Source organism: Gossypium arboreum, chromosome 13, assembly GCF_025698485.1.
Source record: "Gossypium arboreum isolate Shixiya-1 chromosome 13, ASM2569848v2, whole genome shotgun sequence".
Lineage (NCBI taxonomy): Eukaryota > Viridiplantae > Streptophyta > Magnoliopsida > Malvales > Malvaceae > Gossypium > Gossypium arboreum.
The window spans coordinates 112,144,758-112,168,887 of NC_069082.1; the positions used below are offsets into that span (position 1 = coordinate 112,144,758).

Consider the following 24,130-nt stretch of genomic DNA (forward strand, 5'->3'; position numbering starts at 1 on the left):
CAAATAATGAGAGGCTTATAGAACAGAGAAACACAGGTTGCCCTGATGAACTTATTAGAAATTTACATGTGATTACCAGTATCAAATTGTAAGAGTACAATGATAGTCACCCAAGAAATCCCAGTTAGAGAAATTCAGTAAATACTGGAACATCCCAGAACAATGACAAAACCAATACCCTTGTTTGCATCAAAATGCAAATCCCAATTCATTATCGGTTGCCACCTTATGCAACCGGAGGGCGGAGTACATGATCCTGTGAGGTATCCACTGCTGCAGGTGGCATGAATTGCCACATTGCCACTCCTGGATAACCAAAGAAAGGAACCAACTTGTTCCCAGGAGCTTGACCTTGGGCAGCAGCAGCAAATGCAGCAGGGATTGCTGGCGCAGGAGGCATGAAGCTAGGTTGTGCATTCATGGTTTTGAGTTGCTGCTCCAGCTTTTCCTTCTCGGCTTTCAGCCTCTGCTTTTCCTCACGAAGCTCATTCTTCTCCGCCTAAACCAGCAGAAAGACAGCTTAATATGATGCAATGGACATGCTCATGTTTCTTTTAATCATTTTCAAGTTACCAGCAGTTCCTAAATAGAAAAATCACAAGCTTAAACATTTCAATAATATTTTAACCAAAATAAGACCTTCAAGGCAGTCTCACCTTTAACTCTTTAATCCTTTCCTGGAGACTTGAATTTGAATCCTTCATTTTTTGGGCTTCATCTCGTAGCTGGGTCACCATTCGAACAGCATCCACCAAAATAGCAGACTTGTCTGTTTTGGGAGGCCTTCCAGGTTCCAAAATGGCACCCAGCTCCATAAACCTGTAATTTGAAATGTTGAACAGTCATGCTATGCAAATAAAAGAAAAAGAAAAGAAAGCGAAGAAAAACCAAGAGAAGAGAGATGAGAGTACTTGTCATTTAGCCTATCCCTACGCAACTTCTCCCTACATGCTTTTGAGCTAGAAGGGTTGCATGATTCAGATCTACCCCTGCAACAGGCAACAAAACAAGTGACAAGGTTCCTCCTATATCAAACTTCTTTCAAGTAGATTTTTTGTTAGCACAATTGACACATTTGCAGATACCAAGTTAACTATGTCATCTAACAATGCAAAATGAAGATTCGAGTAAACTCTGAAGCTCATGCTACATCTAAATCATTTTATAAATACGACTTGACTGACACTATTTCCAGCTTTACTGAGAGAATATAGGAGCAGGTTAAAAGCTAACACAAATTAAAATGCTTTAGCCCGTAAAGGCCCTTAGGCCATATGTAAGCCTTGGAAGTTTCAAAAATCTAAATGCAACTCCTTCAATAAAGGTATTCTAAACCCACCAAAACAGTTATAATTTTTCTAAACACACATATGAGGAAATAAGAAGCAAAAGCCAATTCATCATGAAACTTTAACTGGAAATATATATATACATGCATATATGTATTTTTTCTACTATATAATAGAGAGCATGAAAGGGCAGAATAGTACCTCTTCTTTGAACCAGATTCCGCAAGGCCATCCAGATCCCCAAATGAGTTGTCAATTTCCACACTAGGAACAGATCATACCAAACCATAAAGAAAAAATAAGACAGGAGAAACACAAGCAACCACACAAAAATAAAAGAGAGATAATCTTGCTTGCCAATGCAATAAGTAAAACATGGTTGACAAGCTTAAATTAATATAAACAAAGTACTGAAATATACACACTGGCATGAAAATGACAAACATTGCTAAATGAAAATCCTCAACATTTCAAGGTGTTGGTGGCTAAATCACCACACACTGGTGAACTTGGGAGTGATAACTAAGGACCTCATTAGGCTCTTGTTAGCAGCCTAGGACTTCAAAGAAGTTGATCCTAATGTGCTCCTACCCTCCCAGCGAATTTGAATTCTTATTCCATAAATATCGCAAAGATTCGATAAGCAAGAAAAGATTCATAAAAACAACATGCCTAATCAAGTCGGCATAAACAACTGAATTGCATGGTAACACACTTCAAAGGGACACCCTATAGCGCCCTCACCAAATAACATACGTTCATAACACAGGCAGCAGCTTAGTTCATATCTCACTTTCAATAACATTGCTTTAATTTCAAAGAATCCTCCAAGTAGCATGACCACAAAACCCAGATCATTTCAATTGTGGATCAGGTTTGAAACACAAAATGTAAGATGCATTCGAGAGTATTAGTGGAATGTGGATACAGAAACCACATTAACACTAACAAATGACGAAAGCACTACAGAAAGTATCTTGGCAGGTTATTTTGCATACAAACACTATAGTCAAACCAAATGCACACCCTAACAGGTCGCTTAAATATAGTGCACCCTTATCCACTTCAGAGATTAACAACCTTTAGCTATGATGAACAAATTAATAGTATTTTTCTTGTTACACCAAGTTCAATATAACTATCCAAATACAATCGAACTAGACTTATGAAAAACCTTTCAATCAAATTACAATTTTTAAGGAAAAAAAGACCAACAGTTTTTCATAATTTACTAAAGAAGAACCTTAATCAACTCCCCATTTATACACCAAAATGCCTTAACTTTTCCATGAAAAACCGGTAAATTTCTTTTATAACGAACTCCAAGAAACCTAATTGGATTAAACAAAATTAAGACCGCCAGATAATTAAAATATTCTCCAAACAAAGGCAACCACTCAAATAAACATTTTTCAAACCCTAATTGAAAATTAGAAAAAGCGAGAAAAAAAAAGAGAGAATATTTTAGCGGGATACTTGACAGCGGTAGAAGGAGCGTTGGTTGGCTGCGTGGACCAAGAAAAACCGGTGTAAGGTCCGTCGGGAACAGGGATATCGTCGATCAAGGTTGAGTAATCGAAGTGAGACCAGTAACTGGGGTTTTCAGGGGGCACCATTCTCCGCTGACTTCGAAATTTTTGCCGGAAAGTTTTAAAATGGTTTTGTTTGATTTTCCGGCTTTCAAAAAGAGGAGGGGGCTCTGCCTCTGTGTGGGAAGAGAGAAAATAACAGGTGCGTCTATCTTATTTTATTCCTCATAAAAACTTTACTAGCAAATTGATACAGAATTATACCCAATTTTTACCTTGCTAATTAAATTATTTTATTTTATTTCATTTTCATTTAATTTTTTGAAAAAAAAAAGAATATCATGGATTCTCATGTGCCTCACGTATTTATTTGTTTTTTTATTTGTGAACTGTGATAAAATTAGTAATCTATATAATACTTTTTAATAATTTTTAATAAATGTTTAAAACTACTGGTAATATAATTAATTAATCGAATTAAAATTAATCGAGTATTTTTAATTATAAAAGTTTGGAAAATTGAAGTTGGAAAGCCCACTTTGGCAACTCAAATTTATTGAATGAAGGTCAACTAAAGACCCAATACAGTATTTATAATTTGTTTTTTTTTTTATAGAGTTAGATAATATTTAAATTTAAATTTAAAAATTATTATTTGAAAAATATGTATTCATATTTGGCTATTCATTATTTAAATTTATATTATTTATTTAATTAACTGATTAAAATTTAGAGAATTGATTGTAAAATATTTATAATTTTAATTTATATATTTTAATAGATTCAAATTTAGAATTTTAAAAGTTTAGATATTCGAAAGATGATTAAAATTTTAAAATCGATTTTATATCTCGGATGAATAATAGTATTTACTATGAATTTGAATCATAATATTCGGATAATTTATGATAATAAATACATTCGGATTTAAATGGATTTAAACATTTAAATATTTTTTCATTGAAGAGATGGGCCAAAAGGACTAAACTACCCTTATTATGGATATCCTTCTGGTGGACAGTAGTTCCCAATGCTCCCAACGGATATGAACTGATATACTAAGAAACCTTACTCTTATCACTAACTTAAACACAATTCTCAAATTCGTGATGAAAATGGCGCATTTAGCCAGCTTAAATGGAATCACCGAGACCCTTCCCGCTATCCCAAAGCTTCCCACCATCCGAAGAACCCGCAAAACATCGAAAATCATCGGATTTCTTGGCAAAAACACCTCAAACTTCCATGAACAACCACCACTGCAAACTACCCGAAGAATGGCATTAGCCTTTTCCTCCATTGCACTTATTGGAACATCTACCAACGGTATCTCCCTTGCCGAAGATAACGGTTATTGGATTACCGATCTTTTACCCGTTCCTTCCGTCGAAAACAGTAAGCTTTCTTATCATCATTTCCTCATTCTTGCTGCTGTTCATTGCTTGTAATAAACAAATAGTTCTACTATGACATGAATTGAAATGCGTTTTTCATTTTGGTTTTTGGTTTCTTGAACAGCAGAGATTACGAACGCGGATACCGGAACTCGATCTTTCGTCAAGAAAGGACTGTATGTGGCTAATCTTAACACCAAGAACCGCATGTATAGGCTCAAGAAATATGCATTTGATCTTCTTGCAATGGCGGATTTGATTGGACCAGACACTTTGAATTATGTTAAGAAGTATTTGAGACTTAAATCTACTGTGATGTACTACGATTTCGACAAAATCATCTCCGCCGCAGCCACTGATGATAAGCAACCTCTTATTACCTTGGCTAACAGATTATTTGACAGTTTTGAAAAGGTAAAAAAGAACTCAATCTCTGAATCAATCTTTGCAGAAAATGAGAGTTTAATATCAGATGCTAACAACTGTAAATGTTTTCCGATTTTGTTGGCAGCTCGAAGATGCAGCAAAGATGCGTAATCTGCCCCGGACGGAATCATGTTACCAAGACACAAAAGTTATTCTCCAAGAGGTCATGGAGCGAATGGCCTAAATCTGCTGCATTTTCTTTGTCAAATTTTGGCAAAATCTATATGTTCCAACATTGATGCAGCTCATTTATCCTTAAGTACATTAGCATATATGAAAGGGAACAAAGAAAAGGGATTATGGTGGCTGTTTTCATTTTGATGGTAGGAAGCAATTTCAGCAGATTATCATGTTGTCCCGATTTTTCATTTTTATTGAAGTGCTCATTTCCAGTACATAGTCGACACATATATGAGTATGGGAATATGACCCTCCAAAGACCCACCAAATACATGGAAAAACAAGAGATCCAGGTCTGAATTGCAGATAATTAACATGGCCTGTATCTGCTATCTGAAACCAAATGTTCATAACTTAACACATATTCTCACATGGTCTATCTCATGGTTTTAAATCAGATTAAAAAATTTTCATCATGTCAAGATTATCACATTTTTGTGTTTCTGTGTCAATTGTTCCACATTCATTCTGAATTTTTTCCAACTCCACTGGCAGAAGTATCAGAATGCAAAAGATTTCGAGGAATTCGGATCTCGAGAACTGCGTCGATACTTAGATATGCCTCTATTCTTCTCCAATCCGCATCTTCCGGTAGTTCAAGTCTCCTTACATATCCATATTCCCACCAATTGCAGCTTCTCCAATCCTTTTTCTGGGATTCTCTCTGCAGCAACTTCAGTTGTCCAAAAATTTCAACAATTTTCCCTTTTTCGACATGGATTTGTACATTATTCGTTTTCCCTACCCCTGCTTCAATTCATCAAAACATTATTTGATCAGTTTTGACAAAGAGAAACGATCACTAAACCTAAGGAATGTCTTCATCTCATTTTTCCCAGTTTCAGAACCAAAAATGTTTCGAAAGCAAGGTACCTTGTTTTACAAGGCACTCTGGGTTCATATCTATCTTTATAACTAACTTCATCTTATTTTTCCCATTTTTCAGAACCAAAAGGTGTTCCAAAAACAAGGTTCCTTGTTTTAAAAGGCACACAATGATTTCCAACTTAGGGTTCATATCTATCTTTATGAACATTAAATCTATATTTTAACTTGAGAATTCCAAAAAGGGTGCTTGGAGAAAAACAGTTACCTGGAAGCTCTGCTTTAAGAACATAAGCTTGATCTGTCTGAAACCAATCAACTGAGCTCTTACCAGAGTTCCTTAGATTTGATAATAAGCTATCTGATTCAAAGTCCCACAGAGGAAAGGCATCTGATGGATCAAAGAATTTCCCAAACAACAATGGACTAAACAATGATCCTTCTCCAAATACCTTATGCACTAATGGATTTCCCTGGGAGAGTAACCTCTTGAATTCGTCCTCGGCTAATGAAATACACCATTTGTGAGGAGTTTGGTCTTCTGTCTGAACTTCAAGTTTAAGGCAACTAGTCATTGAAAGATTGTAACCAAACCCAAAAGAAAAAAAAATGTTTTGATTTCAGAGTTTCTCTGTGAGAGTTTTTGTGGAATTTAGCATCTTATAGTGGTAGAGAGAGTCTTTTAGGTAAAGCAGTGGACAAATTCCCTTGGAATATTTTGAAGAGTGTAAAGTATAAAAGTAGAAAAAGAATCATTCTCTTCTGCACATTGATCACCGATGAGATGGAACCCGGACTTTTCATTTGGTCAAAAGTACTTATGTCCCATACATATTCCGATATGAATATAATGTCATGATCTTCCGAGTATATTAAAAAAAAAAAATTAAGAAATGGGTACCGGACACATGTCCATATCTGTCACTTTCGAGTCCGAGCTGTAGACTAGGCACGAACTAATGCTGTTTTGCTGAGAATCTGATATAAGTTTCTGGAATTATTTGCAGAACCATCAGTTCTTGCTTTTATGCTCTCCACAAAATTTCAACAATCATTACATCATAATCTTCATGAAAGTTCCAATATTGTTCCATAGAGAAACTAAGAACTGATTGTCAGAAGATTACAGACCAGAGACGTTAATCCAAAACTAACTCATATGGCATAACATAAACATTATTCCTTATTATTCATGGATAAAAGGCTCAAAAACATGATTGTTTGATCACCAAGATTCTCGAGACTTATCATGATCAGGCATGGTGGATAAAACCTGTGAGAGTTGACACAGAAGAGTCCATGTTGACTCAAGACTATGGAGATTTTTGTGTTTTTGGCTGCACCAATGAACCACACGACTACACAAACTGTTGATGACTACGGAATCTCGAGTTTCACTGTTGAATCCATTTTCATGAGACAGTTATAGTTTGTTGTTGAAATATACATGTGTCCTATATTCCAGTTTAACAGTTTACCAATGAACAGGTTGAAAAACACTTGGAAATTATGTAAGGTGTGTATGAAAAGAATATTTCTTTTCCTTACTGGAATTCAGGTATAAGTATTAACTTGTTTTAAAATAATATAAGTGTGTGTGAAAGGAATATATTTTACCTCAAGTTCGGGTATGAGTATTAACTTGTTTCAATGAAATGGATGGCAGCTGTTAGTTCCATTTCCACCTGTTACTTATTATAGTGGCAATAAATATTTGGATGGCACATGCATCTGGTTTTGGCATCTTTTTAGACCTTACTTTTCCTTGATCAGAAGAAATGGTATCTTCCTTTTCCTTCATAGATGCTTGAATTTATAGCTGTGGAAATATGCAGCAGCCACTTTGGATATTGGAAAATAAGCCACATAACAATTCCTTTCCTACAGATAAATGCTCATCTTGTACTCCAATCTTGGAATAATTTGACAGCATTCGACCAGAAATTGATGGTCCAGTGCATGTAAATGACTAGTAAACTAATACAGAACTGAGTCAAACAGAAAGAAAAAAGTCTACAAAAAGAAAGCATTACACCTTTTTTTATTCATTGCCCCTAAGTTGCAGTTCCTTCAATGAATAGGAATCTAAAGATCATATCTGATCTCCTGGTTTCCAGGTTGCAGGCATCCCAGGCAAAATGCAATAAGTAACCATTAACCATTAATCTAATACAATAGTTGAAATTTATAACGATATCTAATATTTGGGATTCAACTTCCCTCCCTTTTGATCCCTTTCCGTCCTACCTAACAGAGTATTAAGTAATCCAAAGCAGGACGTGGCAGCAAATATCATTCTCCAGACTCGATCAAGAATCATAGATATCAAAATTTCTTCCCTCTAAGGTTAAAGCAGTTTCTAATTTCAACACTACCCTGATTAATATTCCTTCAAAATCGAAATATGCACAAGTTGGCAGATGAAGGGAATCCAACAGGAACCATGAATCGAGTACCAGAGAAAGATCAACTGCAGTTCACAATGTTAGCTCTATAGCTATCTAGCATTGCAGCTGTAATTCCATCAGCTTATCCCCTTTCAGTTGACATTTGGTATGTATTTGATAATTGCATCACCACTAGTTTGGCGGTATCCCATCTTGATCAACTGCCAATGGAACATGCATCTGAGGAGAAACGGAACTTAGATCTCACCAGCAATATTATCTATGCCACATATTGTCTTAGTATTGAAGTTTCAGCATATAAATGTGGCAAGGTAAAAGGTTTGCTTGGTAAGGATAAGAACATCGTACCTTTCTCGAATGTGAACGATATTAACTCTTTTCATCTGAACTAGAAGTTGAACTAGAATCATCCTTCCTTTGTTGAGCAATTGTAGGAAAAAGCTTCTGACGAGGGTCGGGAGAAGGTGGTGCAACACGAGATTCAGAGGAAGTTGATGCATTGGACGTCTGTTTTTTCGGTGCTTGTGTTGGCTTCTTAGGTGCATTTTTAACCTCTCTGCACACCTTATCTAAAATAACCAAAAAGTCCCGAACAACAGAAAATATTCGTAAGCCCTCATCCTTCTTTACATTACCATGAAAGTAATCACCAGTGCTCTTTACTAAATCCATTACTTTCTTCTCCTCTTCAAGCAACGACATGACACTAGACTCAGCATTCTTCACAAAACTCTCTAGTGTTTCATGAAAACCACTTTTTTCACCGCTATCCTTCATTTCTGTGTTCAAGAAATTACGTGTTTTTACCATTGCATGGCCAACTTTGGCAACATTAGATGATAAGTTTTCAGCATCGAGAGCTGCAGCTTTCTTGACATATTCAAGTTCACTACTCAGATTTGAAACCGCCTGGAGACCAAGGTTGCGATAGTACTCTTCATCATCAGGGGAAACATCCTCAAGCAGATCTTCGGATTTTATGCTACTAAAACTTCTGCTTTCTCTTGCAATACGGGCAGCTCTCAAACCTTCAGTGCGTATTATTTCCAGGACAACGAAATGCAATAGTGTTGTCTTACCATCTACTCCTTTAACATCTGATAACTTCAAAAGTGTGTCGAGTTTGAAAGCTTGTGCCCCACCGCGGAATGTTCCATCATTCATGCGATTTCCAGTTTTAAGGACAGCTTCTAAGAGCTTGAGGAATAGGCGGCTACTTCTAAGTTCCTTGCAAGCAGCCTGAAAAATAGGAAAGAGCCTAAATTTGATTGAATAAAACATTAAACAAATTGTGCTTTTCCATGAAAATACACATCCTTAAAGTTACCTTTGGTTTGCCATCCAAAATATGTTTCCGATGCATGACATACCTTGTATGAATTACCAGACCATATTTATCATGCAAGTCACCCAATTTAAAATATAATGACCCACCTCTAATATTTGAAAGGACTCTCTAGTGGCAGTAAGCTCATCGTGAAGAGAGCACATAAATAGCAGTGTTTCCATTTTTTGATAAGCAAAAGGGATGTCAACCACAACTTTCAGGAACCGCTCTGCAGGGCCGAGTTGAGTAATTTCACCAGTGAACAGTCTAAGTTTGAGTTCTTCATCTGATGTCGGTGCCATCTTCAATAAAGTTTGAAGGAGTTCGACAGGGAGCTCATTTCCTAATTTCAGAATAACTAGTTAAAATATCACAACTGAAACATCAGGACATTAGTACTACCTTTTTTTTATACCAAATGAAAGAGCACGATAGAGTAACAGCATAACATGAATCAAACACATGATTGATCAGTGACATAAAGTTTCTTGAAGCTCTTTCAGTTATGAACTATTCCCTCACGATATTTTCCTAAATATTTTCAGATCTGAAACTGGATTCAGGGCTAATAATAAGATTTATCTAACATAATTTCTTATTTAAGAAATTTTGTTTGGCTGTTTATAATCTCATGTTCTAACTGAATTTTAGGAACCCGGCTTATTTTACTAATTTTCAAATTTTTAATTTACATAGTTATGTCTATTTTCTCCAAACGTCAAGATGGGTAACAAAGATGCATAAGCAAATAATGTTATTAATTCATGCCTATGTTATGCTCAAATTAACTTCAAGGATAGAAAAGATCATTCAATGTGATAACTCCTTTTCAAAGGAAAAGGAGAAGAACAGTTCAGGCTATTCTATCTCATATGCTTAGCTTGAACTAGATATCCATGTTCAACTCTCTTCGGGCACTAGCATAACTACAGTCACGGTAGACATATAGAACATGGAAACTGAGATCCTTTCTCAAGATGAGGCACAATGTATGAAAAGTCAATAGGAATCAACAACGAGGGATATAGAAAATTTCCCGATTCCATGGATGGTTGTGCTACTTTGAAGGATCAACAAAAGGTATAAGAATTTGAACTGGCTGAGTTAATTATCAACAATTATCCACCAGTAATCGAAAGGAGGGACATTATAGTGGTGAAAATGCTTCTAACAACAATCTCTAGGTATGAACCCTGTAAACATCTGTCCTTAGCACTGATTCATCAAACTACACATATGTTGCTTATTTTCTGAAAGGATAAATAAGGTGGAGGAAAGCACCTTCAACAAGTGCATCAGAAACTTCTTCTGAGGTCACATTCAATGCCCTTAACATGATTGCTAAATTTTGTGCTTTCTTGCCATCCAGGAGTTGAATAAACTGAGGTTCCTGTGCAGTGGAATCCTTTTTATCACTTTTGCTCTTCTCAACGGGTGAATACCCAAACAGTGTCTCTATCTTCGCATCATTTAACCTGCAATGTTAGTATTAAGCATCCCATAATGATCCGTCGGCATCAAGAGAAAGGAAACAAGAAAAGAGTTGTTACATACTGGAATGATCCACCTTTAATCTGATTCCACACCTGTCCTTGCTCAGGGGTATTTGCAACTTTATCCCAAAAAAATGGCTTTAGTTTGGCTTTAGAAGCACTGCCTGAGCCAGGTCCCCCCCGACCGGGAGCATTTGGTGGTCGAGGCCCCTTTGAACCCAAGGGTGGAGGTGGTCTAGGACCACCACCAGCTTTTGGAGGAGGTGGTGGAGGAGCGCCAGCTTTAGAAGGAGGTGGCGGAGGGGCACCAGCTTTCGGAGGAGGTGGTGGAGGAGCACCAGGAGGTGGAGGGCCTGCATTGGTGGAGGCAGATTTCAGGGAGGGAGGTGGTGGAGGAGGAGGCGCAGACTTAGCTGGGACAGGAGCTTCAGGGGTGAGATCTTCTTTGCCAGGGGGAGGCTTCAAAGGAGGTAATCCACCAGGACCTGCCCTTCCTGGGGGCAAGGGTAGCAGCGAACTAGCATTGCCTGGTGTCTCAGAAGATTCAGATGAAGCTTTGGAGGCATCAGCAGCAGCTCCATCTGATGAATTTCCATCCAAGGAGATTTGTAGAGCATCGGATTCAATGTAATCACTGCCATTAGTTGAAGCCTTTTGATGTTGGCTTGATTCTTTACTAGATCCAGGAGCATGAGTAGAGCCTGGAGAAAAGGAATGTTTCAGTTAAAAAAATTGTCAAATGATTCTAGGGGACAACAGTATGTGGCAAAGGGAAAGCCTATACCACCAGAGGCGTCACTTCTTAAACTGAGAAGGGGGCTCTCATCATTTACCATAGATCCAGAATCTCTATGACAGCATAAAAATAAGATCAATGCTGCAATAAGAGACGTTACTACTGCTGTTGCAACACAAGCAATAATAATTATTTTATTGTGATCAGTCCCTCCTTCTCCTTCTCCTCCTCCTTCTTCATAATCTTCTTCGTAATCTGAAACTGAATCATCGGCAAGTTCTCTTGCAGGTACAGCTCGTTTATCATGTATACTAGGTGAAGTTGTCAATGCCAGACTTACTGATAGATCTGTACTAGATTCAGGAGATTCATTAGCAAGAGAAGGGGCCGGAGCTGAGGATCGGGGTGTGGTTGGACGTAAGTTCAAGGCAGAGCCTACAGCTATGCTCTGAGCAGCTAAACTCTTCCTAGAAACCTCACACCAGCGAAACAATGACCCAGAATACTGGGGGTAACAAGTCTTAAAGCAGCTATCCTCTCCAGATTCTTGGAATAGAAGTTTATTCTTTCTTACGCAATCAGAAAGAACTTGCTTTAACTCTGGACGGATAACCTTAATAAATTTCTGAAACTTTTCTTTTGCTAATAAGTGACTTTTTGCACCGATATCATTGATTGTACTTCGTGTTTCCTCCGAAAGACGTAACTTGGGATCTTCAAAAGCTTCCTTTAAATTATTCAAATCTTGTCTGCAACTTATCCATAACAGCTCAGCCTGTATATAAACAACTTAAGAATTTCAAACACTGGTAACAGAAGGAAAGGACTTAGTTTTTACTTCAAAAAAGCATCTCAATGTCCTAACCTATTCACAGTTCATATTACAAGCGTTGACCTTATTAATAACAATTGTCATTACTTAACATTTGTTTTCATGATTTATGTTGTTAATTCTCGATGCCACCGTTATCAGAAAACAGTAATAATAAGCCTGAAAAACATTACAAAACATGATTCAAGACAATTTCAGCAGTTTTCAAAAAGTCAAACATGTAATGCCTCTTCTAGTTCTCAAAAGTTGAGCATGCACCATCCACCCATATATGCAAGCTGCTGGTATTGTCAAAAAACCCTTGCAAATTGCAGCAGATATTTCAATGCATTGATGCATACTTGTTTCCACCTCTAATATTGTTCCAACCAACTTACGTACATACCTCATCAATAATCAATGTGGAAATTACAAAAACTACTTCATACTTCTAAATAAGCATTGGTTAACTGCTAGATTGTGGTCTCATTGAACAAGCTGTCAACCATTACAACACCAACAATAAAAGGCTTAAGCACCGTTTCAAAGAACCTGAAGAATTTTCTAATAAACAAATCCATAATTGATTTCAATCCATACACAAACGTTGTTCAAGCAAAACCAATTGCATTCAATGGACATTAAAATAAACAAAACAAATAACAAAACCAACTGTTTATGTAAAATGAGTTTATAGGAGAATAATGGAATGAAGAGAAGAGCAAACTGGTTTACCAGATCATCATAAATCTCCCCAGTTGATGGATCCACTAATTGATTAAGGAATGCTTCTTCTTCTTCTTCCTTAGTGTAATCTAAGCTGACAGCAAATGATGCAAAAAGCAGAACTACCAAAAACCACAAACTATTGGTTCTTATGAGACCCATTTGTCCTTGTACCATCAGCATCATCACAAACAGAAAAAGGGGTCATTTCATTTCATCAATAAAGAGAACCCCTCACCACCAACACAACCCAAAACCTTTCAAAATTATCCTTATCATATAGCACCAATTCAATTCAATTTTCCCTCAAAAGAAACCCTTAGAATTTTTTTCCTCCAAAACTTGATGAAATATTGAAACTTGGAATCAGAAATCCAGAAACCAAACAAAACACGGAATTTATCTTCCCTCAGAGAGATAAAAAATGGGGTGAGGATCATTATTTTGAAACAAAAAAACCCAGAAATGAGCTTGAAAAGAAAAATAAATAAAAATAAAAACCAATAAATTTCAAATCTTTTCTTCTTAATTTTACCGACCATTTGTATTGGTAATTCAAAGACGTTGAAATTTGACCAAAAATGGGGAAAGATAGGATCCTATTGTTATGACCAGATCCCATCAATCGCAGCAGCTCACTGAAAACATATATATACATTAGCTGTTATCATGCATGTAGAAAAGTTGATAAGGAAAACATTGCCTTCATTTTGATCACGGGTTCTTGCAATGAACAGATAAAATAAAATGTTTCCAAGGTTAAGGCTTCCTCTTTTTGTTGGGTTTGAAATGAAAAAAAAGCGTAGAAAAGAAGAGGGGGCAAAAAAAGCATTTTAATTTTAAAGAATGCATTTTAGGGATATAAAATGAGGCTTTCAGGGGGTGGGTAATTAGCGGAGTAATTAAGGATCTGTTATGACAGGTTAATTGGAGAAAAAACCTTTCATAAATTAGTGATAATTATTACTAGTTTTGAAAAGATTATTCCTTTTTTTAACTAATGTTTTTGTATCTAAAAATTGAAACAAACACAAGGACCAGATATGAAATATTACAGATTGTTAACAAGGATGCTATATTTATTATCCATTTTGGATGCTTTATTTTTTAACAAGGACATATAAATTCAATTGATCATTATTTTCATCAATAAAAATTTTAAAAATGAATTATGACAAGCTGATTTTCCATTGAACCATGACAAGTATCAAAGTCTGTAAATGATTACTGAGGCTCATCAGTTGGGATTAGCCAAAACAACATTTTAATACACCTTTTTCGTTTAATATTAAAAACGATGTCATAATAATTTAAATACAACATAGACATACAAAATAGAAAAATAGTACCAATTAACACGAATATGAACCAACATCATTCCCAAGGATGTTATAGAATAGGATATAGAAACACAAGCTGAGCTAAGCTTAACATCCATATATAGGTCCTTCAGCTAAAAGGGTTCTTTGATTTTGCCATAAATGTTGGTTTCATTATGCCCTTCTGGCCTTTGCACTTACATGTTGGTTAGTTGCATGAAAAAATGGCTATGGGCCCTGGGGGGGGGGGGGGGCGGTTCACTTTTAGGGTTTTGGCCTACAATTTCAACCTGCAACATAAAAAACCAGAACAAGATTCTGAATCGCAACACCATCACATCAATCTCACTTCTAAGGTCTTTTTACAACCCAAATCATGAAATCCTACAAATTCACAACACACATCACATACTACATAGGATTCTACATCTGTTTTAGTAGTCATATAACACACACATCTAAATACTACCCCCTTCCAAATGGCAACAAATTTTCACAAAAATACAACACCAAAACTTTAACCAGCACAAGCATTAATCACCTTCACACTTGTCATAATAAGATTTTTTATTTTGTTAACAAATAAAGTAAAAACACACTTTTAAAATATTATAATGCATATAATTACAAATAAAACAGTCAACTATTACATTAAATACGCATTCACTATGCAAAAGTAACAAGCTTCAATTAACGCACATGTTAACCAGAACAAACAACAAAACCAATCATCAAGACTAAGATCAAAAACAAGAAAATACACAAATTGAAATTGAAATATTGCATTCATTTCATTAATGAAAAAAAAGTCACAGCTCTTCTATTAACCAAGTAACAGATATTGATGATTAGATTATATTCACATTAAACTAAGAAGCCTAAACTACCTACTAAACTAAACACCCTGAACAAACTACAATCCCACAAAAGACATTTGAAACACATGTTTTTCTTCATCTTCTTCAAACCCTAATCTCAAGAAACTAATGACAACAATCAAAACTAAAATTCAAGACCTGTTCCATCTCAGAACCGCATTAACACATAAGGAACCGGGATGCATTTCTCGCCAGCTTTCAGAATCTAAACTAATTGATCTGGATCTAATCATCATCACCGCCGGCAACCTTTGAGGAGCCTCCGGCTTTCTTGGGGAGGAGGAGGTTGTGGATGTTGGGCATCACACCTCCATTGGCAATCGTTACATCTCCAAGTAGTTTGCTAAGTTCTTCGTCGTTCCTCACAGCAAGCTGGATATGACGTGGCACAATTCGGGTTTTCTTGTTGTCTCTGGCGGCATTTCCAGCAAGCTCGAGAACCTGAAATAAGGATGCAATTTGCATTGACATTAGGAAAGGAGAAAACACTGAATATTCAATAAATTTAATATGGTTTTTATGTACATACAAACCCTAATTTCTTCTAAATTTGAGGATTAAAGTATCGAAATCTCGTGAAAATCTAAGCTTTCAGAATTAGTAGCAAATTGTTTTTCAGTGGATAAACCCTAATTTAGCAGCCCAATGAACTGAAAAGATATTACATTTAAAAATATAAAGCATAGATCTGAATTCATAAAAAATATATGAAAACCCTAGTTTAGAAACAGATCCATAATTTTTTTTTAAAAAAAAGCCAAATTTTCAAAATAAAATTGCTGATACTTTCTCGTTTTAAAGTATTTTGAATAAAAGAAAAAAATTTCTCAAAAGTTATGGGAGAAAATTGGAAACCCTGGATTAGGTCACAAACAAAAATAAACAACTTTAAAAAATAAAAAAAAAAATAAAAAAAAAACTTATCGATTAATCCCTAAGAATTTAAAGCCAAATAAACCCATATTAGAAAAGTCACGGTACCTCAGCCGCAAGATATTCAAGAACGGCAGCGAGGTAAACAGGAGCTCCAGCTCCGACACGTTCAGCATATTTTCCAGCCTTAAGGAACCGAGCGATACGACCCACCGGAAACTGAAGCCCGGCCTTGCTACTCCTCGATGTCGCCTTCTTCGAGGCCCCGGATCCAAGAGTTTTACCCCGACCTGCCATTGTATACTCGCAACGAAGATGATGAATTCCAAAAAAACGAAAATGCAAAATACAAAGGCGTGGAATGGAGAAAGATCTAAGTGATACAATTGTTGGTTGTTTAGGTATATATACATATATATTGGAAGCGTAAGGGAATTAGCCAGTGGGAAGAGAGGACGCAGATCGATGACAAAAACCGTTGGATGATGAAGAAATAAACGGTTCAGATTTGAACTGAACACCGCTTCGGCTTTTTTTGATTATGGGGATTTTAGTTAGTTAAAATCTGAGGGAAAGTTTTAGGTCTAATTCTGCTCTCAATCCTTCTATTCTTCACATATTTGAAATTTAATCACTTTATTTTTATTTTTTTTTTAGGATCCGAAGTCTCATTAATAATAATGTAAAAGAAATTCCATTAAAACTTAGTTTTTATTTTAAATAAGCAAATAAAATGTTGAGTTTAAATTTTAAATTTTTAGAATAACCTTACATATCATATTATTGGAATTTCACAAACTAAATTTTGTTTTTAAAGTTTTAAAATTTCACAAAAATATGATAAAATTTAGTTTGTGAAATTCAATAAAATGTTGAATTTGTGAAATTCAAGAAGTAGTTTTATTTCAGGCAGCTTTAAATTCGCCACCTGACTTCTTTTAAAGTAATGTGATGTTAAAAATATCACATAATTCCTTTTATAATGTTATATATTAATTATACTTCAATAAAATTTATGGTATTAAAAGTAGAGTATCAAATTTCAAATATGCAAATAATACCACATTTGGAAGTATTAAATTCTTAGGAAGAGCTTTGTGCAAATCTCTAATAAACTGCCAACAACCTCTTGCTCTAACAATAAAGTATTATGTTGTAAGTATAAAATTTTGAGTTTGATTTCATGTAACTTTATCCCTCTCTTAATTATAAAGAAAATCTCTAATAAATTTAAAATTGTTTGAATATAATTATTAGATGATGCAATTACAATTATTGCTAAGCTAGAATCTTAGGTTAAATTAGAAAAATATGCCTTTTTTTTTTTAATTAGAGAAAGATGTCGGTTTTTGAGAAAATGTGTGAAAACACATCCAGCTGGAGGCGCTTTCCTCCAACAGTCATTTTCTCAATAGCTTCGTAAATGTTGGCAATGATAAAAAATTTTAACAGGGCCAATGATTTTTTTTTTAAAAATATCAGGCCATTTTTCATTCTTTTCACTCAAATCAAACTCTCTCAATTCTCTCAATTTTTGCTCGAAATTTTCCTATACACTTTGTTTAAAAATACTATAGTTTTATTTAATTATTTCATATATTCATTTTGATTAAATTTTCACAAATGAAAAGCTCTTTGATTCATTTCGATAACAAGCACATTTCCGCTGCTCAAACGATAATGGTAAAAAGAAATTTTAAATTTCGTTATTTTCAATTAAGTTAAATTTGAAGTTTTTTAATTTTTAAAATATTTTATTTTATTGATATAAATATGCGGATGATCGTGTTTTGGAGAAGTTTATACATAATTTGTCAAAGAGCTTAGACACTGAAATTTGTGGTTATCTGCAAGACGTGGGATTCTTACATGTCTAATATGCTCAAGGGCTGCAAATTGGATCCTACACTCATCAGTGCGTTGGTGGAATAATGAAAACCCGAGACACACACATTCCATCTTTCATACGGCAAGTGTACAATTACACTTGAGGACGTAGGTTTACAACTTGATTTACTGGTGGATGAACCAGTTGTTATAGGGCCAACGATCGTTTCCGATAAAAAGGACCTTTGCGATGCATTTTTGGGGAAGGTGTCGAACAAGTTTCAAGGTGACTGCATAGATATGAAGTGGTTGGAAACTAATTTCAAAGAACTTCCTTCGAACGCACCCGATGTTGTCAAAGAACAATATGCCTGATCATTCATCCTAAGGTTAATCGGGGGCATTCTAATGCCTAATAAATCTCAAAATTTGGTACACATAAGGTGGCTACTACGCCTAGTAGACTTCAAAGAATGTAGATGACTGAGTTGGGGATTAGCCATGTTGGCCACATTATAGCGAGAGTTGTGTCAGGCGACGAAATCGAATAAGATGTCAATCGATGGTTGTCTCCTCCTACTGCAGTCATGAACGTGGTTATAACTACCATTTCTACACCCCCGAATGAACGACCCTTATACGTTCCCATTGGTGAAAAGGTAAAAATCATTTGATAATAATATGCAGTTAATATAATAAATGTTGTTTATTTATTATATGTTTGAATTAACATATCGCTTAAATAGAAGGAACCATGGGCCAAGTAATATAGGACTACCGGAGCACCTCGAAGATATTCAGCTGTTGTTAGATCAACGCTTGGAAGCTGATGTTAGTTACTGATTTTCTTCAAACCTATAATAATTATGCAATGATTTTTAATTTAAAATTTCATACATAACAAAATTTACAATTGTGCATTGTAGTTTGAATGGATGTTATACACCGATTCAGATATCATAGACTACATCCCGCTAGAATTTTTTGTCATTTTAGAGTATGTTGGATGCCAATATGCCATTGATAGTGTACGCAACGATGGAGATGTACAAATCAGATCGAGTGATGTGACAGTTCGAGTAGAGGCAAAAAATTTTGTTGTCATCGCAAGACATGGAAGCACGACACAAGCTTGATTTGCAGGAGAAAATTGACGAAAATTGGCGCGATTACCACAATGAGTTCATCGATATTTGGGATCGTAGGATGAAATTCTTACCCATCTGTCAACTTTTTTTCTTATCAGATACAACGGCCTGTTTGAAGTACATGCCTTGGTTTAAAGTAGCTGGCAAGCCGTATCTACTGTTGATGGAGGCGATGAGTAGGCAACTTCGTCAAAAAAGGCCACGACCACCACCCTAGCAGAGTAAGTCCGGAGGAGGTGCCGTGACGAGTTCATCCCTAACTCTAACCCAACAAGCACCACTGATGTCTACACCACATCCCGGCTAGTTCACTCCACTTATTCCTGTTCATTTCACTAACCCCGTGTTTTTTTTTCACAAGTACCACAATATACACCACCACAACACCCTGCATCTACACCTCACGTAGGTACCTTTCTTGGGGCACTTTCCTTCCCAACATTCTATGCCCCTATGTCGACACAAATGTCGACACATGTACCGACAATGATGCCATCATCAATGGCAGTACCGATGCCCATATCAATGTCAAAGTATCTGGGTTTTATGACATCGTACAGTTATTCACCGATAGTGTCACAAACACCTACTGCGTTTTTGCTTTATCGAGGTGGGTCATCGGTGCAACCACCTTCTCATGGAATAGAGGACACAAAATGGAAGGATAGGGCGCATTCAAGCACAGTGGAAGACGATGGAGACAAAAATGAAGCCAATGGTAAATATGAAGATGAAGACAACAGTGGAGATGAAGACTAGTAGAAAATTGAGGTAAATAAAAAGAAGATGAAGATAATGATCACAATGAAGAGCAGAAGCCGACACCACCACTTATATACAGAAATCCTATGTGCAACCGTTAGCCACCTTCCTATGGCACATATTCGACCCGATGGCACCGATGATGTATTTTTCATTTACTTTTAGTGATGTAAATATAAATGACATCAATAAAAAATTATCAATTTTTTATATTTCTGTTGCAACTCATATTTGTCTTCGTTAAATTCTAATGTAAATTATATGTAATTTTCTATATATAATATTTGATATAAAATATGTAACTTTGGATAGGTACCTTTATCGAATTATTATCATAAAAATGGTAAAAGTTCAATCGCTATAGAAATTGTAATTGGTACTTGAAGTAGAACTTAAAGTAGTAATTTTTCTAATATATGAATATAGACGGTGGCAAATTCAAATGAAAGCAATAAAAAAATAACAGATTTTGTACAAAAAAAGAGGAAGAAGCATTGTAATCAATTTTATTTTGCAAAAAAATAAACGTTAGCAACGTTAAGGCCTAATGAATCCCTCAATACGAAACATGTTGCCTTCATATTCCTTGGTTTCTACAGTACCTGCATAACATCTGTTGATTATCCCTCTCCTGAACATCCATCTTGGTGCACATCTGAGTGGAAGTCAGATGACCTTTCGGGACATGACGGAAGTTCATGTTCGGGGCCAACTCGAACGGGGCGCTGAGCGCTGGTGACCACATACTTTCATTTAGGATTGGTAAGAATTTAGATCTCTATACATTATGCATGCGTTCCAATATGTACACATTGTTAATATAAGGCGTATACTCAATTCGTAAATTAGGATATGTAGCAATTACACGTACACATGGGAATCAAAGTGCCTGAAATCTTACACAATCGCACGTCCCTTCTGGTAGGTCAACATGGTATGATGCCTCTTACATGTCTTGGTCGGGTCTAGCATACTCCGTAACCCGAAATATCAAGTTTGAACGCGAGTGACACACTACATACATAATGTTTGCTCTCTTTGCATTTCGTTAATTTCTTTCATGACATACTCGTACCAAACGTAACCACCAGCTATCCACCCAGTATATGTCGTCTCCCACTTTAAAAATAAAGTAGTCAGGCGAAAGTATGTCTATTTGACAATCAGTGTTATTGACAAATGATGTGTCCCCTTCAGTACAGAATTGATACATTCAGTTAGGTTTGTTACTACTACCCGTACCATAAACCCCCGTCATACGATTGTGTCCATTATATGAAGGGTATGTTGGCAAGGTAGTTTTCACCAACATTGTTAATGGCGTGTAAGTTATCCAACATATCATGGAAATGATGTGGGATGAGATCGTACCTTGTCGAGAAAAGTATACCCATGAATGCAAAAATATACTCTATATATGGTTTAGCATGATTACAGAAATAGCGAAAACTATGTACCCATGTCAATACATTAATCTCATTCACTTTCCGGAGGTCATTCGAGTGGTAGTTAGAGCTGACATGTCTTATACAATACCTATAGTAGGTGCGATTCCAAAGGCTACCATGCCGTTCAATAGTGACAAAGATTTTGATTCCCCTTTCGGATATGACACATATGTCGAGTTGTGAGCAAACGCGATGGCACAATCAACTAAGGAAAAAATCTCAATCATCTGCCTTTTCAGAAGGAGTTATTGCAAATACAATTGGTAGAATCCTTTGATTACTATCCTGGGCAACAACAATCAACAATCAATGCTCATACCTTCTGTATAGCCAGGTGTCATCAATTTGCATCAAAGCCTTGTAATGTCAAAAAGCTTCATTGCATTAATCAAAGGTCCAAAAGAATCGGTGGAATGCTCTTTTCCCAATGACTAGACGATTGCTAAAGTATGTTAGGTGTATTTCCAAATCGGTTACAGAACCTGATACGTACCGATCAAGTACCTGACACCATTGCCACAAATCATTGTACTATCTGTCTTAGTCGTAATGCAACTTATCCATAACCTTTTGTTTTGGGACCCATGTCTTATAGTACGATAGCGTGTAATCATACTGGTTACGGATGCTAGTAATCAACACAAGGATGAGAATCCTGGGACTCGCTTTCACCATAGGTAGAATTATGTTAGATATCATGTCAAAGTCTAGCCTCGGATGGTCCTGACTTACACCTAAAAATTACGAGTTAAAGTTACTCAATTGGAAAAAACAAAGACCCTGATTAGGTTATATTATGTTAGAAAATCGGATAATCATATTGCGTATTTACTGCAACATAAGTATATGGAACAAGATACTTCTTTATCGTCTACAAGCTCGTCTTCTTCTGAAAAGATGCCATAATTTTCCATTTACACCTCCATCATGCATTGCAAACTTTCCTTCGAATTTCTCTGAACAGGATTTTATAATATGATAGCTGACGCCATTTTTGAAGTTGTACCGCTTTAGTGTAGCAAGAAAAACATCTTTACTGGGGTACTCCATGCCAACTTCCAATACCTAGACATCTAAAGATGAGCTTGCATGGTCAGGTGTTCTATGCATGAGCTACCAAAACTCTAAACCACCCTTGGCGGAAAGATCGATGTTGGTCATGTGGGGCAAATGTTTATATGCCTTGAATCGTAGATTTAAATTTAGAGCATTGTCTGAACTATCATCGTCAAAATCGTAAAGTTTTGGCTCAATTGGAACCTGTTCTGATTCAGAAAAAAGTGCTACTTCCAAACCATCTGAACTGTACTGTCGAATTGGATTAGAGATTGAATCTACTTCATCAACAGCTTCCGTTGCCCCTTCTTCCTCGATTGCATCTTCTTCCTTAGCTGCACCTCCATTGTCATCTTCAACCAAATAGTTCAATGTTCCCTCTCTAGACCCGATCGTAAGGAGTAAGTCATCAGTTCTTCTATACCCCATATGCTCAATAAATTCTATATTGGATCGCCAACTGGTATGGGTTGATGGCCCCTCAGTGTATAAGTGTTTTTGCCCTAGACATCGAACCACTGAACTTGAAATCAAATGCACTAACTGGATATCATGCCTGAGTGCCGATGTTTAGCTTACATTCATATCCCGATTGATAGTGGTCACTGAAGTTGAAATCAATGCCTGAAACCGAAGAAGCTATTGATGCTTCGAGGACATCATAATAGAAGCTTTGTATCAAACTAGTAAACCCATTGCACATCTGTATAGTAGGACTTTATGCTTTTCCTTCGGTTCTCACATTAGCCGCAACAATGGTCTAAGATGGACCAGCTCTATCAATCTCGACAAATTTGACATATAACTCCATTATAGCATTTTCACTTAAGCAGTGCAATGATATTACCGCCTCCAGCTTGAGCTCGCCTTTCACATTAAATAGCTTATATTTAAAGAGTCAACCGATACTAGATATTGACATTGCAAACTTGAAATTCTTTTTCAGCTTGAACCCTAAATTTTCCTCCTGATTCTAGTCTTTAGCTCACGCAATTGAATGGTACGGTTAAAAGTCAATTCCGCGAACTGAACTCCTACAAATACGACCCCGACTTCTATATTGTAGATTTGACCATCGTAGTAAATGACAAATTTCACTAGTTGACTCATTTCAATTTAAACCGAATTAAATATTTAGAAAAAAAAAGATTTCTTTAGATGGTTAACCAAAGAAATGCAAACAACACTCTTAGTGCAACTCTTCAATGTTTGATATAAATATCTGGCATGTCTAAGTTTTGAATATTTCGATACTTTAATAGCATAATATAACGAAGAGAGAGGGAATATGTGTTTCAAAATACATTTCAAAAGGCGTGCTTTCATCGAATAATAATAATGAAACGTTCTTTGGTGCTCGAAAACTCATAGATCAAATAATTTCATCAAACACGTGCTTCAAAGGGTATTCAGTGCCTCAAAACGTACTTCAAATCTTACTTGGGATTCTTGGGATCAAGATACTTTTTGGCAGACTTTAGTGGAAATGGTAAGAAAGCTTTTCCACCTGGAAAAGCTTTCTTACCATTTCCACTAAAGTCTGCCAAAAAGTATATTGATCTTAAGAATCTTGAGTAAGATTTGAGGCACGTTTTTCATATATTTGATAAAAACGATGGTCGTACAATACATTTTCGACCACGGGGATTTTTTTTTTTACAATCTCAGTCCTCCC

The 24,130-nt window shown here is 36.0% G+C and overlaps 5 protein-coding genes across 7 annotated transcripts; 1 reads left to right on the top strand and 4 right to left on the bottom strand.

Moving 5' to 3' along the window:
- Nucleotides 1–15: 15 nt before the first annotated feature.
- On the bottom strand, nt 16–3,076 carry LOC108464365 (transcription factor ILR3). Its single transcript, XM_017764640.2, has 5 exons — nt 2,766–3,076; nt 1,491–1,553; nt 912–989; nt 657–819; nt 16–499 (listed from the first exon to the last, which is right to left on the bottom strand). The coding sequence occupies exons 1-5, from the start codon at nt 2,903–2,905 to the stop codon at nt 227–229; spliced, it is 717 nt and encodes a 238-aa protein (XP_017620129.1). The 5' UTR covers nt 2,906–3,076; the 3' UTR covers nt 16–226.
- A 723-nt stretch (nt 3,077–3,799) lies between these two features.
- Nucleotides 3,800–5,033, top strand: LOC108461964 (photosynthetic NDH subunit of lumenal location 3, chloroplastic). Of its 2 annotated transcripts, none has more exons than XM_017761959.2 (3): nt 3,800–4,213; nt 4,340–4,626; nt 4,724–5,033. In XM_017761959.2, the coding sequence occupies exons 1-3, from the start codon at nt 3,928–3,930 to the stop codon at nt 4,820–4,822; spliced, it is 672 nt and encodes a 223-aa protein (XP_017617448.1). In that variant the 5' UTR covers nt 3,800–3,927; the 3' UTR covers nt 4,823–5,033. The 2 variants fall into 2 exon arrangements, with proteins under 2 accessions (XP_017617448.1, XP_017617446.1); XM_017761957.2 differs by having other exon boundaries at nt 3,801–4,213; nt 4,337–4,626.
- Nucleotides 4,991–6,306, bottom strand: LOC108461966 (21.7 kDa class VI heat shock protein-like). 2 transcript variants are annotated; one of them, XM_017761961.2, is made up of 2 exons: nt 5,912–6,306; nt 4,991–5,565 (listed from the first exon to the last, which is right to left on the bottom strand). In XM_017761961.2, exons 1-2 carry the CDS (start codon nt 6,216–6,218, stop codon nt 5,282–5,284), a joined length of 591 nt encoding a protein of 196 aa, XP_017617450.1. In that variant the 5' UTR covers nt 6,219–6,306; the 3' UTR covers nt 4,991–5,281. The 2 variants fall into 2 exon arrangements, with proteins under 2 accessions (XP_017617450.1, XP_017617449.1); XM_017761960.2 differs by having other exon boundaries at nt 4,991–5,568.
- A 1,259-nt stretch (nt 6,307–7,565) lies between these two features.
- Nucleotides 7,566–14,709, bottom strand: LOC108461400 (formin-like protein 5). Its single transcript, XM_017761244.2, has 7 exons — nt 13,154–14,709; nt 11,656–12,382; nt 10,933–11,572; nt 10,660–10,853; nt 9,486–9,721; nt 8,400–9,290; nt 7,566–8,270 (listed from the first exon to the last, which is right to left on the bottom strand). Exons 1-6 carry the CDS (start codon nt 13,328–13,330, stop codon nt 8,421–8,423), a joined length of 2,844 nt encoding a protein of 947 aa, XP_017616733.1. The 5' UTR covers nt 13,331–14,709; the 3' UTR covers nt 7,566–8,270; nt 8,400–8,420.
- A 520-nt stretch (nt 14,710–15,229) lies between these two features.
- LOC108461341 (histone H2A.6-like) lies at nt 15,230–16,734 on the bottom strand. Its single transcript, XM_017761160.2, has 2 exons — nt 16,323–16,734; nt 15,230–15,782 (listed from the first exon to the last, which is right to left on the bottom strand). Exons 1-2 carry the CDS (start codon nt 16,509–16,511, stop codon nt 15,567–15,569), a joined length of 405 nt encoding a protein of 134 aa, XP_017616649.1. The 5' UTR covers nt 16,512–16,734; the 3' UTR covers nt 15,230–15,566.
- Between the last annotated feature and the right edge of the window lie 7,396 nt (nt 16,735–24,130).

Coding starts and splice junctions, on each gene's coding strand:
- LOC108461964 (XM_017761957.2), top strand. CDS start 3,928: ATGAAAATGGCGCATTTAGCCAGCTTAAATGGAATCACCGAGACCCTT. Junction 4,214..4,336: donor CGTTCCTTCCGTCGAAAACA/GTAAGCTTTCTT, acceptor TTTCTTGAACAG/CAGAGATTACGAACGCGGAT. Junction 4,627..4,723: donor TATTTGACAGTTTTGAAAAG/GTAAAAAAGAAC, acceptor TTTTGTTGGCAG/CTCGAAGATGCAGCAAAGAT.
- LOC108464365 (XM_017764640.2), bottom strand. CDS start 2,905: ATGGTGCCCCCTGAAAACCCCAGTTACTGGTCTCACTTCGATTACTCA. Junction 1,554..2,765: donor GCTCCTTCTACCGCTGTCAA/GTATCCCGCTAA, acceptor ATCTGTTCCTAG/TGTGGAAATTGACAACTCAT. Junction 500..656: donor AAAGGATTAAAGAGTTAAAG/GTGAGACTGCCT, acceptor CTGCTGGTTTAG/GCGGAGAAGAATGAGCTTCG.
- LOC108461966 (XM_017761960.2), bottom strand. CDS start 6,218: ATGACTAGTTGCCTTAAACTTGAAGTTCAGACAGAAGACCAAACTCCT. Junction 5,569..5,911: donor TCTTAAAGCAGAGCTTCCAG/GTAACTGTTTTT, acceptor GATGAATTGAAG/CAGGGGTAGGGAAAACGAAT.
- LOC108461341 (XM_017761160.2), bottom strand. CDS start 16,511: ATGGCAGGTCGGGGTAAAACTCTTGGATCCGGGGCCTCGAAGAAGGCG. Junction 15,783..16,322: donor TTGAATATCTTGCGGCTGAG/GTACCGTGACTT, acceptor TCCTTATTTCAG/GTTCTCGAGCTTGCTGGAAA.
- LOC108461400 (XM_017761244.2), bottom strand. CDS start 13,330: ATGATGCTGATGGTACAAGGACAAATGGGTCTCATAAGAACCAATAGT. Junction 12,383..13,153: donor GGGAGATTTATGATGATCTG/GTAAACCAGTTT, acceptor GTTTATATACAG/GCTGAGCTGTTATGGATAAG. Junction 9,722..10,659: donor TTCTGATGCACTTGTTGAAG/GTGCTTTCCTCC, acceptor TTCTGAAATTAG/GAAATGAGCTCCCTGTCGAA.